The following is a 14,532-nucleotide window of genomic DNA, read 5'->3' on the forward strand; positions in this document are numbered from 1 at the left end:
ACCACATATAAACGGTTCAATTGAACTAACCCAAAATAATTTAAAAAATAAACTAGCTGATCCCGTATGCAACCTTATTACTCATACTTTAGGCCCATAAAAGTGACCTATTACATTGAAAAACCTGGGATCAAAGGCCCAACATGTATACAACCCAAACCTAGACTTATTCTTAAGCAAACAAGTCCAGTTTGGTGATGAATCTCCATCACTTCCACTTGAATGTTTTTCATACAAAACTATGCAAATCCTCTCACCTTTTTATTATGTTTAATCCTTTAATGACTCCTTCAGCAGCCTAGCTTACCATCTGCATCAGTCTACAGTCATTCTAGTTGAATTATTATTGTAGTTGTAGTGAATACAGATGAGTGAGTTCCACTATGGCAGAAAAAAATGTTTTGGGATTGTATTTGGGCACTTAAAATCAGGAAAGTGTTTGGCCGTTTGGGAAGTACTTGTGCTACCTTTGTTTGGGTGAGGGCTATACCATATAAAGTAAAATGAAAGCAAAAATTGATATACATCATGGATGCTGGAGTTTTGGTGCATTTGATATAAAGACTCAGAGGGCATTTTGGCAAGATTTCATTAGAGAACTTTCTCGTAAAGGCTCTTGCTTTATGATGTAACCTAAATTTTCCTTCTCAATAATGTTATTTAGAAACAAAAAGTGTCTATTGTGCATGTTAAGATCAATATGATGATTGTGGAACCGATTATGAGGGCACTAGTGTCTAAGATCTACATAGATCTTGTTATAGATATGGGTTTGATTAAGAGTTAATGTATTTGATCAATTATGTTTGTACTAGACACTCCTTAAAGGTGATTCATGTTTCTCTTCATGTTTTTGAATATATTTTACTTGTATAATTTTGTGTGCACTTTTTTTTTTTTTCGTGGATATTAGACATTATGGTTGCATTATTTGGCTTCAAGAGTCCTTATATTTCTCACTTATGCAATGATTTGAATTGAATTTTTTAGTGTTTTTTTTTTTTTTTTTTTTTTTTTTTTTGGGGGTAATGAATTGAATTTTTTAGTGTTGTGACCATAAAAAGGAGTATGTCAATATATATGATGTATAACTACTAGGGTTGTAAACGGATCAGATTTGGCTCGGATAGTGCTATATCCGCATCCGCATCCGATTAGCTATCGAACGGATTCGAATAGCGCTAAACGGATACGAACACGAATATGGATCGGATATTTTATCCGTTTACATGTAAATATAGCTTTTCAGATAACTATAACCTATCCGTATCCGCATCGGTTTAACTTTCGGATAGTGCTAAATAGATACGGACATGGATACAGAAATGGATTTTGACTATTCATTTACACCCCTAATAACTACTATGATCCACATTGGTGGTTTTGTCCAAACAAGATATTATGATCGTATAATTGTGGAATGATGGGAATGGGTTATTTTATAAAGGTTGTACCACAATATGTCATTTTAAAATGTTAGAATACATGTATGTAAATTTGTTTTGCAAATAAATGATTTTTAAAATCCACAGATTGATTCAACACCCTCCAAACATGCTCAAAAATAGAAAAGTCCAAGACAACTCACACTTTGAAGGATGACCCTCATATACATTACAGACCATTGACATTGGGCATTACCTGCTTTCAAGATATCTACCAACAATTTAGAATCAAACCTAAATGAAATCCTTCCAAAATTCGGCTCCATAAACAGTATTAATCTGCGATAAATAGCAAGAATCTCTATGCTAAGAACTGAACTCTCCTCCTTTACCAGCATAAGAAAATATGGGTAATCCATCATTGCACCTTGCAAGACAACCATAGGAAGCACTATTCTAATCAAGGGAACCATCATAAAATTTTGCCCCTTGTGCCGTATACTTGAGCTCATTCTTAAGATCTCCTCAAATACTTGAGATGTGAAATTACAATCAAAGAGGAAATGATTCATGCTTTCCATTCCAGCCCAATAAAAACAGCCAAAAGGAGCAACTTCGATTTTCTTCGTCCCCAATTGGTCAGTAGTGGATAAACCATTTACATGTGACAAATCGAGACTATTTTCTAGATATCCAATTATTTAAATTGCTACATTCTCTCTTCACATAGGTGAAATAAATGGCCTACTCGAATAGTCTCCTTAAATATATTAGTCTTAAAAAACTTTTGCCCTGTGAAGAGCAAATAAGAAGCTAACATTTTTGAGAGACACTAAACAAGCATTTTGATAGATGGCTATTTTGTTTGGGAGGGTGGGGGTGTGGGAGTAAGAGCAAAGGGCAAGGGAGGAGAAGAAAGATGTTGGGGTCGGGGAGTGGGGGAGGAAGAACAGTGGGAGATATGAGAGAGTGAGGCCGGGGTTGAGAGACTTGGCCCTCATGGGCAAAGTTGAAATATATTCAATCTTCAATAGAAGGGTCTTGCTTGGTGTAACTACAGTTGGTTACACCAAGACAGCTTTGCTTGTGAAGGGTAAAGCTATTGGCTTGAAACCCTGACAATAGGGGGTATGTTGGGTAACAACAATTGGTTTTGTCTTCTCTATGATGAGTTTTTGTCTCTTGCATGCCACATAGGATGGGACAACTTATTGTCATCACCTTGGTTACACAGATATACCTTAAATAGAATTGGCTAAGAAGAAACCCCAAATATAATATGGGTATTTTGGGAAAGAGAACCTTACTTGTTCGCATGAGGTGCGTTTTCCCTGCACCTAGATATAGGGCTGTGTGAAATGACTGTTATGTCCTATAGAAAGGCAACAATGTCAGAGGGTGTGGCGGTCATTTTGCCCGGCCTCTATAATTTTTCTATATTTTAATTATAAGAAAGAATTCTCTGTCTAGGAGTGTGGCCTATGCCAGTACTTTCATGAGTCTATCTCTCTCTTCAATTGAAAAGACACCTCTACCCCCTTGTTTTGAGGAGGAGAGAGAGATAAACACATGGGAATGCTGGCGTAGGCCACACTCTAAGGGTGTCAATTGGGATGGTTCCCGGTATTCGGGACGGGTCCACACCGGTATCAGTACCAAAGGTTCCAATCCCAGTACCGTCCCATTTAGTAAACGGGACCAAACCTAAGTCCCAGTCCCAATTATTAACGGGATAGAACGGTACCGGTTCTTAAACGGTTCTAAGGGAGAAGAACTTTAATGGTTCCGAGATGGTTCCATTATTAGAAAGCAACTTAGAGTACAAATCCAAGATGAATTTCATGGTATTACTTCTTCAAACTCCCTAAGATCACATGTAAGTTTCTGAAAATGAAGTCTAAGAATTAGTGAGGACAAACTACTGCCATATACCTTCAATACAATAACATTAAATAGACCCTTTGAAAGAGTACAAATGGTTTCGGTACCTAATCGGTATTGGTACCATTGGGAATCCCATCCCATCTATTACTCGGTACCAAAATCAAATCCCAATACCGTCTCGTTTATTCATGGGACGGTCTGGTACCAGGTTTTAGCTGGACGGTTCCCGATTCTAGTCCCAAATTGACATCCTTACCACACTCCCAGATAGAGAACTACTTCCCTTTAATTATTTATTGTTGAGTCCTTAAAATTTCAAACATCTTGTACTATCCATCAGGAATATTTTAAGAATTATAACATAAAATAAAGGAGCAAAAAATATTATTTTCGATTGGATTCGTAATGCTCTGTCCTAAATTTTCTCATGTGTAGTTAGGATTTTTCGTTTATAACTAGATCAGGATCCAGCTCCTCCCTGGCAAGCCCAGCGCCTAGGAGTGCTCAGTGGAGCATCCAACGGCTGAGCTGTTGGACGTGCGTTGGGATGCATGCTAAACCCCATGCAGGTATACATTCCTGCGCACGCCTAACAGCCCAACCATTGGATGCGTAACTGGGCACTCACTAGTTAGGAGGCTGGCTAGAGAGGAGCCCAATCCACTAGATAACCAGTTGATCAGATGGAATGACCAATGACCATCCTCTCCTCACGGATCCGGCTCCTCCCCAGGGCGTCTAGTGCCAAAGGACTGCCAAGGGGAGCATCCAAGAGCTGGGGTATGCCACACACATCCCAATGCATGCCTAGTCAATCATCAGGATGTGTGTTGCACAACCCAACGGCTGGATGCCCCCCAGACATTCCCTAGGCGCTGGGCTCCTGAACTCCTCTCCTCACCACCACCCTAAAGTCTTACTCAACCGTGTCCACGAAACCTTTATATAAGAAATGGATAAGGAGTGTGGATGGGTGGTGCATATAGGAGAGGGAGAGAGAGGGAGAGAGGGAGAGAGAGAGAGAGAGGGAATGGGAAGAGGAACAACTATAATCAATTGTACATGCATGGGGTCTGCTCGTCTTAGTCTTCTTCCTTCTGAGAAGTTAAAAGATAAATAGAGACTAGAGACAACAGCACAATGGCAGCAGGGGCGGCGTCAATCTGCGGAACGCTGTTACCCATCAGTTCCGGGAAACCTCGGCGGTGGTGGTGGCGGAATAGTAATGATAATAATGTGAGTGTGGGAAGAAACATGATCAGCAGAGAGGGAAGGGGTGGATTGAGGATGAGAGTGAGGTGTGGTGGTGGTGGTGGTGGAATAGAAGATTTCATAGGAGGAGACCTGGTGAGACTGGACCTGGGGCGTTGGTTGGCGGACGTGGAAGAGCACAAGGCGTTGGCCATTTACACACCCCACGAGGGCGGCTACGAGGGACGCTACCTCACCAGGCTGAGGTACAAAGGCTACTATTTCTTGGAGCTCTCCGCCCGTGGCCTTGGCGATCCCGAGACCACCCTTACTAAGATCCACCCTGTTTGCCCTGTGAGAAAAATCCTTAATTTCCTTATTCTTTCTTTCTTTCGCTCTTCTAGTACTCTTTAGAGTCTTCTTCATTCAAGAGCCAAAGTGCTTAATTTCCTTTAATTTAGACAAACTAAAGAAAGTGAGAAATTGACTTGAAAGAAAATGATGGAGCAGGCTCACTTGGGAAAGCAGCCCATTGCCAGGTGGTATTTCCCACCGGAGGTCGATTACAGGCTCTCTTTGCTGCCTCCAAATGCCAAAGGCCTTGTCCTTTGGCTCATTGAAGCCAAGGTACATTTAACTAAATAAATCCTTAACCCCTCTCTCTCTCTCTCCCTCTCTCTCTCTCTCTCTCTCTCTCTCTGTCTCTCTTATTTTGAACAGCTTTTATTCTATTTGTCTACACAGGTTTTGTCCAAAGCAGAATTGCAGTTCCTTGCCTTACTCCCTACTCTCCGACCCAAGGTCAGGGTCATCGCAGAATGTGGAAACTGGTATGCTTTTTCCTTTCAAAAACCAAAATAGAGAAACCCAAAAAGAATCAGTTGGTTGGGTTTCTGCAATTAAAAAAAGAAACGTTCTCTTAACATTATCAACATAAAATTTTCTGACTTTGCATCCCCTTCTTTGAACAGGAGAAAATTTATGTGGAAGCCACTCAAGGAAATTTCAGGATTGACACCACAAGAAGCTACAACAACTACTCAAGCCTAAAAAATTTGCATTGAGGTGTTGGAACAATGTTTGGACAAAAAAAATCATGTTTTTTCCAATTCTCAGTATATCTGAATGTTTATATAAAAATAGCCTTTACACATTGATACCACCATCAATTTTACATTTACTTTATTTTTTAAGTAGGCAAGGATTCGGATCCTCTGCTGCCGCATGCCCGTTGCTGCCGGCGTGCAGCCTTACATGGGCAGGAGTGAAATGACCACCCTACCCACTGCTCAAGCACCCTGCCGGGTGGGGTCTACGCCCTATATGTGTGAGTCTACACATCGGCCGCACGGACAGGCGGCAGTAGAGGATCCAAATTGGGTAACATTTGATTTTATTGTCTCTTGATATGCAAGATAACAAAAAGGAAATTCATTAGCAAACCAATCATATGGGAATGGCTGCACAAATCTTGTATCACCATTACACTTATTTACAGTCATAGTAGCTGTTAGAAGAAATTTCCAGGATTCATGCATTCAAAATGGTTCACCAAAAGGAATTGGATTGTTGGCAACCAAGAACACTAGTGGAGCTTGGAGAGACAATCAATCATCCAACAAAAAAAAAAATTTGTCTTCACTGGATTTAACCGTTAGTACAGCAGCTCTCTCCAAATCATGTTTCAGTAATAACCAGATACTATTTTTCCCCATCATCGCGATCAAGAAAAAAAAGTCATAATGTTACACAGAGAAGGATCAAAACTTGGGAGGTTCCTAACAATCTCATCTACAAAGCTGTAAAACTTGAAAGGAGATGTGGAAATTGATAATAAAAGTATTCCATAATTAATTTACATTCCTATACAATGTAATATCCATCATGCATTTACAGTGGTACTACAAGCACCATCAGTTATGTCTCACCCAGTTTTACTTTCCCTATTTTAACCATAGATACAAAATTAGAACTATAGTCTCGTCTTACCACATCTTCCTATGCCCATCCATTTCCACAAGCATTGATGATTGAAAGGAGTAGATGATCATGGAGTTGATAGGATTCAGCCTATTCTTGAAATAAACAACTCGCACACACTCTCTGTCCAAAACAGATCAATACACCAAGCACTACACTTAGATTTATTAGACGCTCAGTTTCTTATGGGACATCCACTCCCCCCCCTTTTTTTTTTATACTGTAATGAGCCTATCTTCTCTTCTCTCTACATGTTAGATTCCAAATTCGAAAATATCGAATGATCCATTTTAATCATTAAGAATAGAAAGACTCAACAAAGACGGAATCTAATTATAAATGAGAGGATCCGGGAAGGAAGGTTCGTATTTCGATAGGCAAGCTTCAGCACTTGTATGACTTTGCTGCACAATAGCAAGAACCGCTTCATTGACAAATCAAGCATAGTTGTAGGGAAAGGGATTCACAAGGGCTCAATCAAAATCATCTAGATAGAAATTAAATAGCACTAATGTAAACATCCACAGACTGGGATGTCAAGATTGACTCAAATTATAAGCCCCCATTAGTTGCACGCTTATTGTCAAGCTTATTTCATTGTCAATCATTAATCCTTAGTCTTTCTTCAGGAAATGGTAACTTGTTAAAGTCCATTAAAATTATTTTTAATTGTTGGGACTTTCTTTTTTATATTAAAGGCTTTCAACCATTATTCTCTGAGAATGAAATGTACCAACTTGCTGCAACTTCCATCTTATTGCATGTTCGGCTATGTTTTTGCTTAGATTCTCACATTCTAAAATCATGCTCCTTTCAGTTGAAGAAGCCAAAATCAGATAACCTTTACTTGGGGGTGCAGGAAGTTTCCCACTAGAGTTTTGAATTGTCTTGGACAGGCAAAATAAATCAGAGAAGCCCGCGAGATGCTGCTTCCCACCAGCTTCAAGATTCTGGTTTTTCAACCACCCCTACTACCCTTGTAAAAGCTGCACATAAAAATCTACCATACATGCAATACTTCTGTCGGGTTCTTTTAACCAGAATCGAGAGAAGCAAAAGCTTAACCAAACATGCTTTAATAGCTGTACTCTACAACACCTGGGCAGTTGTTACCTCTGTAACCCCTGTGGCTAAAAGCTCAGCTTACCAACTTAACCACATAGCATCACCATCAACCAAAACAATCATTTGATTCTCAGAAAATGGACAGAAATGTAAACTCCACTTCCTATCAAATGTTTCTATCTTTAAAGCCCTTGTGATCAGCGTGCAATAGCTGTGAATGTATGAAATGTTTGATTGGCAATGTGACCGTCTGGAGTATCAAGATTCCAACAATGTGATGATCTTTTATTGGACAAGATCAACTGCTCAAAAAGTACAATAAAAGTGTTTTATAATATCTATTTCTTTCAATAATAAAGTACAAAAGAGTTGAACTACCCCTCATTGATAAAACTTATAGAAAAAATTACCAGCCAATTTGTTTACAAATCAAGCTCAGTAGTTTGGTCCCTGCCCAATAAATCTCCAGTTGTCCAGACAAGAAGATAGAATGACCCAAAGCTATAGCCATCTGGAATGCAACCATAGGATACAACATAAGGCCATATATCAAGATGCCGCCTGGGAGATTCTGTGCACCCACACGACGGTCCTTCTATTACTCTAATCCATATTACCGCAGAGGCAAGAGCAACAATAGGATACTACATAAGGCAAACTTTTTTTTTGGGTGAATAAAAATTTCATTACTAAAGAGAAGCAACCCTCAAAAAGGAGGGAGGAAAACAAGAACCAGCAGCAGAAGCTCAAACAGGGGAGCCAGCTGGGATAAGGGAGAGAGAAGAAAGACCCCAGGAAACAACAATTAGTCTGTTCCTTGGGGTGTCAATACAAGAAGTAGGAGCAACCAAACTAAGCTTAGATTTGATTTCAAAAGAGATGGACTCCCAAATCTGATAAGCAGATCTGGATTTGGAGGTCCATTTCCGAAGATTGCGTTCCATCCAAATGTGGCTGATGGAGGCTGAGAAAGCCATCTTCCCAATCATGTCACAAAGAGTAGAACCACCAAAGGTCATGTCAACCCAAATCCATTCACGATCAAAAGGGAGAATCCTCCTATTTCTTGGCCAGCATTTGGAGAGGATCCCTTTCCAGATAGAGCGGGAGAAGGGGCACTCAAAGAATAGATGGTTTGAATCTTCAATCGCATTCCAACAAAGGTCACAATTGGGAGAAACCATAATGTGGCGATGTCTGAGGAAAGCTTGCGTTGGGAGACAGTTGGAGAAGACTCTCCAAGTCGTGAAGCTGTGCCTAGGAATGTGGTGCTTGAACCAGACGAGCTTCCTCCAAGGAACGAGCGGGAGCCGAGTTCTAACAAGATCCCAAGCAGATTTGGAGCTGAACTTACCCAAGGAACTAGGCAGCCAAGAAACACAGTCATCCCTTATGAAGGGTCTTCTGGAAATAGAGGGTAATAAGTTCCAGATTGGGGTTAGAGCTGGAGTAGATGAATCAGGGGGGTCCCATCCGTTGGCATTAAGAATATCGGCCACCAAGGCAATTCTAGGCAGCCCAGAACCGTAGATCAATCTAGGGCTGACATGATGTATCAGGATTCCCAAAGGATGCCAGTGATCTAACCAAAGCTGAGTGGAGTTCCCATTACCAATGTGAGTTTGGATAGAGTCAAGAACCAAGGGTCGGACATCCATAATTTTGCGCCAGGTCCAAGAAGCATCAGAAGATAAATGGACAGTTCATATAGAGTCAGAACGAAGAAGGCCTGAATATATCCACTCTACCCAAATACTTTTTGCCTTGGACACAATCTTCCACAACAATTTGATAATGCCGGCTTGGTTCACATCCTTTATCCTTCTGATACCCAACCCTCCTTCTGTTCAGTTTTAGAGAGGAAGGAGAAGAAGGAGAAGAGAGGGAAAGAGAAGAGCACATACGGTTGTGTTTAATCTCTTATGTCTCAAACTAGAGACAAACTTCCTTATATTGAAAAAGAATAACTAATTACACAGGGGCCCCTGGCCTTATACAAATAACAGAAGAAACATAAAATACATGTGGTTATATACAAGAATACCCTTAAACTCCTATTCTTAACACTCCCCCTCAAGCTGGGTGGTATATGTCACACATACCCAGCTTGTTCAATAAACAGTCAAAGTGATGAGTGCTAAGTCCTTTGGTGAAGATATCGGCCACTTGTTCATTCGTCTTCACAAAAGGGGTACAGATGGTCTTTGACTCAATCTTTTCCTTGATAAAATGTCTATCAACCTCAACATGCTTGGTCCTATCATGTTGCACTGGGTTGTGGGCAATACTTATGGCTGCCTTGTTGTCACAATATAAACTCATAGGTTTGACAGTCTCAAATCCCAATTCCTGAACAAGTCTCTTCAACCACAAGACTTCACACACTCCGTGAGCCATAGCTCTAAATTCTGCCTCAGCACTTGACCTAGCCACCACAGGTTGCTTCTTACTTCCAAGTAACCAAATTCCCACCAACAAAAGTACAATATCCCGAAGTGGATCTTCGATCGAAATAGATCTAGCCCAGTCAACATCGGTGTATGCTTCGATCCTCAAGTAACCATTTCTAGAGAAGAGAAGACCTTTTCCAGGGCATGACTTTAAGTATCCGAGGATCCTATACACTCGCATCAAGATGTCCCATTTTGGGTGCATGCATAAACCGACTTACCACGCCAACAAGATAGGCTATGTCCGGTCGGGTAAGGGAAAGATAGATTAGCTTGCCTACTAATCTCTCGATATTTTTCAGCATCTACAAGGGGCTCACCACAATCTTCTCCTAGTTTGTGATTTCGATCAATAGGAGAGAAGGTTGGTTTACACCCTAAGTACCCTGCTCTCGTAAGTAGATCAAGGACAAACTTCCTCCGACAAACATCGATCCCTTGCTTGGATCTTGAAACTTCAATCCCGTAAAATACTTCAATGGACCAAGATCTTTGATCTCAAACTGCCGAGCCAAGTAAAGTTTAAGCTTTGTGATTTCAGTTTATTGTTCCCCGTGACCACAATGTCATCAACATATACAATAAGAGTTGTAATAGTGTTACCCTTCCTTTGTATAAACAAAGTGTGATCAGCTTGACTTTGGATGTATCTATTCTGTAGAATAGCTTGCCTAAACCTCTCAAACCAAGCCTTAGGAGATTGTTTAAGGCCATAAAGCGCTTTCCTGAGACGACACACTTTTCCATTGCCACTAGGATGCTTGAACCCAGGGGGAGAGTGCATGTAGACTTCTTCTTCTTCTAAGTCACCATGTAAGAAAGCATTCTTTACATCAAGTTGGTATAATGGCCAATCAAGGTTTGCAGCCATTGAGAGGAGTACCCGAATGGAGTTATGCTTGGCCACTGGAGCAAAGGTTTCCTGATAATCAATGCCATACACCTAGGTATAGCCCTTAGCAACCAGTCTTGCCTTATATCTCTCTACAGTACCATCAGACTTAAACTTGACTGTGAATACCCATCTGCATCCAACAGGAACTCTCCCCTTTGGGAGTTCAACAAGATCCCAAGTGTGGTTCTTCTCAAGGGCCACCATCTCGGTATTCATTGCTTCTCTCCATTTTGGATCAGCCATGGCCTCTACTACATTCTTAGGAATAGAGATGGAGGAGATAGCCACTGTGAAGGCAATACCTGTAGAGGAGATAGAATCATAGGAGACAAACTTGGCAATGGGATTAGTACAAGCTCGAGTTCCTTTGCGGTGAGCAATAGGAAAATCTAAGTCTGAGGGTGTAGGAGTAGAGGAAGGTATACCTGTCTCAGGATGAGGAGACGAAGGAGGATTTTGGCAGGTCTTCTTTATAGGGAGCCATGAAGGAGGGTTTCTCTTGTCCTTTGTATACACAAGTAGCTCCCCCTGCTCTCTGTTCACCTCTGCACTCAGAGACTCCCCCTCAACAACAATATCCTTGGACCTTTTCTTTCCCTTGTCAATCTAAAATGGGGAAATAGGGACGAGAGAGGGGGAAGGAAATGATAGAAACTCAGGAGCCTCTTCAACCTCACTACCACGACACTCCCCCTGAAGAGGTGACTGAAAATACGGAAGATGTTCAAAGAAAGAAACATCTTTGGAGAGAAGCCACCGACGGGTAGGAGGGTGATAACATGTGTAGCCTTTAGAGGTAGAGGAATACCCAAGAAAGATGCACTTCGAGGACTTAGGATCCAATTTAGTGTGGGCAGATTTGCTAAGATGGACATAGCAGATGCAACCAAAGACCCGTGGGGGAAGTGAAAAAGAAGAAGAAAGTAAGGGTAAGACCGCAAGAGGTACTTTGAAGTTCAAGACACTGGAGGGCATATGATTGATAAGAAAGACTGCAGTGAGTAAGGCATCGGACCAAAAGGTTTTGGAACATGCATTGTAAACCAAAGAGACCGGGCTACTTCTCCAGCAGTGGCGTTTTTTCTTTCAAGAACCCCATTTTGTTGAGGGGTATCAACACAAGCCACCTGGTGAATAATGCCATGGTCAGAAAAAAAGGACTCCAAACCACCATACATATACTCTCCACCTTTATCAGAACGGACAATCTGAATACGAGTTTGAAACTGAGTGTAAACCAACTCATAAAAGTTTTTAAATGCAACATAGACATCACTCTTTTGTTTCAAGAGATAAACCCAAGTAACTCGAGAGAAGTCATCAATAAAGGAGACAAAGTAGCGGAAGCCACGTAAAGAAGTAATAGGGGAAGGGCCCCAAACATCAGTATGAACAATGTGAAAAGGTGAAATAGATCTATTGCTAGAAGATGGATAAACTGTTTTACAACTTTTTGCAAAAAGACAAGGTTCACAATGAAAAACATGATTAACAGGAAAAGAGGTAAATAAATGTGGCAACATTTTTCTCATAACAGAAAAGGAAGGATGTCCCAAACGCCGGTGCCAAAGCAAAATGTCCTCCTGTGTACGTCCTCCATGTTGCCCACACACATAAGATTGAGCTATCGTCACAGGGGAAGCACAAGTGTCCAGAACATATAATCCATCAGTCTCACGTCCACTGCCAATCACCCTCTTCGTCACCAAATCTTGAAAAAGACAATGGGTAGGCAAAAAGGTGACAAAGCAGTTCAAAGATTTAGTCAATTGGCTAATGGAAAGAAGATTAGTGGCAAAGTTGGGAACATGAAAGACAGACTTCAAAGGGATAAGTGGAGTAACTTGGACATCTCCCTTACCCGAGATGGAAGAAAGGGAACCATCAGCAATTTTTACCTTATCTTTTCCAGAACAAACTGAGTAGGAGTTAAAAAGCTGAGACCTACCAGTCATGTGATCCGTGGCCCTTGAGTCAATTACCCAGGGTGTGGTGGCAGATGAAGTAGAGACCTGTAGAGCAGTGGAAGTAGTGGGTGCAGTAGAGGAGGATCCATCCAAGTGTGCTACAATCCGACGAAAAGCTGCTATGTCTTCTTTGGAGAGGGAGGATGAATCAGACTCATGAACCCCAACATGGACTTTAGGGCCATTCTTCTTCGGTCCTTTCTGTCCTCCAGATGCAGTAGAGGGTGGTTTCCCATGAAGATCCCAACAAAACTCCTTCTTATGCCCAGACTTGCCACAATAGTCACAGGAGAATCGGCCTCTACCAGGCCCCTTAGTGAGGGGAGGACGGTCTTGTGGAGTGGATGAAATAAGAGCAGAGCGCTCAACAGTGGGAGTGGTCTCCATAGCACTTCTACGCGTCTCCTCACTCTGTAAATAACTACACACCTCCTCCAGGGAGGGAAGACTTGGTCGGCCAAGTATCTGTACCCGTATGGGTTCAAACTCAGAGTTAAGACCTCCAAGAAGGAACAGGACCCTCTCCTTCTCAAATAACTGATGCACTTAGGCTCATCAACGACACAGTGGAGATCTCTGAGTGATCATACTCCTCCCAAAGTCCCACAACAAGGCTATAGTACTCAGAGATACTTTTTCACCCTGGCGCAGGCTAACAATCTGTTGAAGAAGTTGATAAACCTTTGTAGAGTCCCCCACTCTATCAAAAATACGAGCAACACTATCCCAAATCCCAAATATCTTTGGCTGTCTCCTTGCTCATAACCCTTCTTCCAATCTCCGGCTTCATTGAAAAAATGAGCCAAGTCATCACAAGGGAGTTCTCAGTTTCCCATTTAGAGTAACCTGGATCATCAATGGAAGGGGCCTTAAAGCTCCCAGCTATATATCCCAACTTCCCCCTACTTCGAAGGATAAGCTTCATTGACCTTGATCAATCCAAGTAATTGTTACTATCAAGCTTAACAATGGGGAGCTGAACATTTGGATTCTCATATGATGGAGGGATTGGTAAGGCTGTCATGAATGATGGGAAGTTCAGATGTCTCAACAGTTTTTCACCCATTGTGGTTTTAAAACAAACACTGAGAGGAGCAATCAACAAGACTTCAAGCAAGAACAATAGATTCCCAAGTAATGAAAAAAAAAGAGGTAACCTAGACCACAAAGCTTGAAAAAGCTTGTAGAGCCTCACACAAACAAAGAAAATGAATGAGTAGAAAAGAAAAGTCTTCCTTACCAAGAAACGAACGGTAGTCCAAAAAGCTCCCAAACAAAGCTCTAGTGAAGAGCTATTGCCAATCCCACACTGGGGGCGGAAAACAAGGCAAACAGTCCTGGCCGAGATTCACTCCTGTCCCTGGATGCTCCCAACGGCTTCGAGATGACACAATGGGAAGAAAAGTAACCTCCAAACGAAACTAGAGCACTTGGTTGCTCTCCATTTGGATGAGAACCGAGAGAGAAAACAGATCTATGAAGAACTGCAGGTTGGAGCTCAAACTCCAGCAACAACCAAGAGAGGAAACCACCTCTTGGTCCACTAAACACCCTTCTAACACCTTCAAACTCCAGGAAGAGTAGGCTCTGATACCATGTTCAGTTTTAGAGAGAAAGGAGAAGAAGGAAAAGAGAGGGAAAGAGAAGAGCACATACGGTTGTGTTTAATCTCTTATGTCTCAAACTAGAGACAAACTTCCTTATATTGAAAAAGA

General features: G+C 41.5%; 2 protein-coding genes across 2 annotated transcripts in view; one reads left to right on the forward strand and one right to left on the reverse strand.

The window, feature by feature from the left end:
* The first annotated feature begins 4,388 nt into the window (after nt 1-4,388).
* LOC122654221 (NAD(P)H-quinone oxidoreductase subunit N, chloroplastic) lies at nt 4,389-5,534 on the forward strand. Its single transcript, XM_043848209.1, has 4 exons — nt 4,389-4,814; nt 4,971-5,087; nt 5,205-5,290; nt 5,432-5,534. The coding sequence occupies exons 1-4, from the start codon at nt 4,410-4,412 to the stop codon at nt 5,508-5,510; spliced, it is 687 nt and encodes a 228-aa protein (XP_043704144.1). The 5' UTR covers nt 4,389-4,409; the 3' UTR covers nt 5,511-5,534.
* Nucleotides 5,535-7,845: 2,311 nt separating this feature from the next.
* LOC122654219 (structural maintenance of chromosomes protein 2-1-like) overlaps nt 7,846-14,532 on the reverse strand; it is a 53,256-nt gene continuing 46,569 nt past the window's right edge. Inside the window, exon 21 of the mRNA XM_043848207.1 lies at nt 7,846-8,017. The gene's annotated coding sequence lies outside the window, so the exon portion shown is untranslated. The remainder of the gene's footprint in view (nt 8,018-14,532) is intronic.

The sequence above is a fragment of the Telopea speciosissima genome, chromosome 3, assembly GCF_018873765.1.
Source record: "Telopea speciosissima isolate NSW1024214 ecotype Mountain lineage chromosome 3, Tspe_v1, whole genome shotgun sequence".
Lineage (NCBI taxonomy): Eukaryota > Viridiplantae > Streptophyta > Magnoliopsida > Proteales > Proteaceae > Telopea > Telopea speciosissima.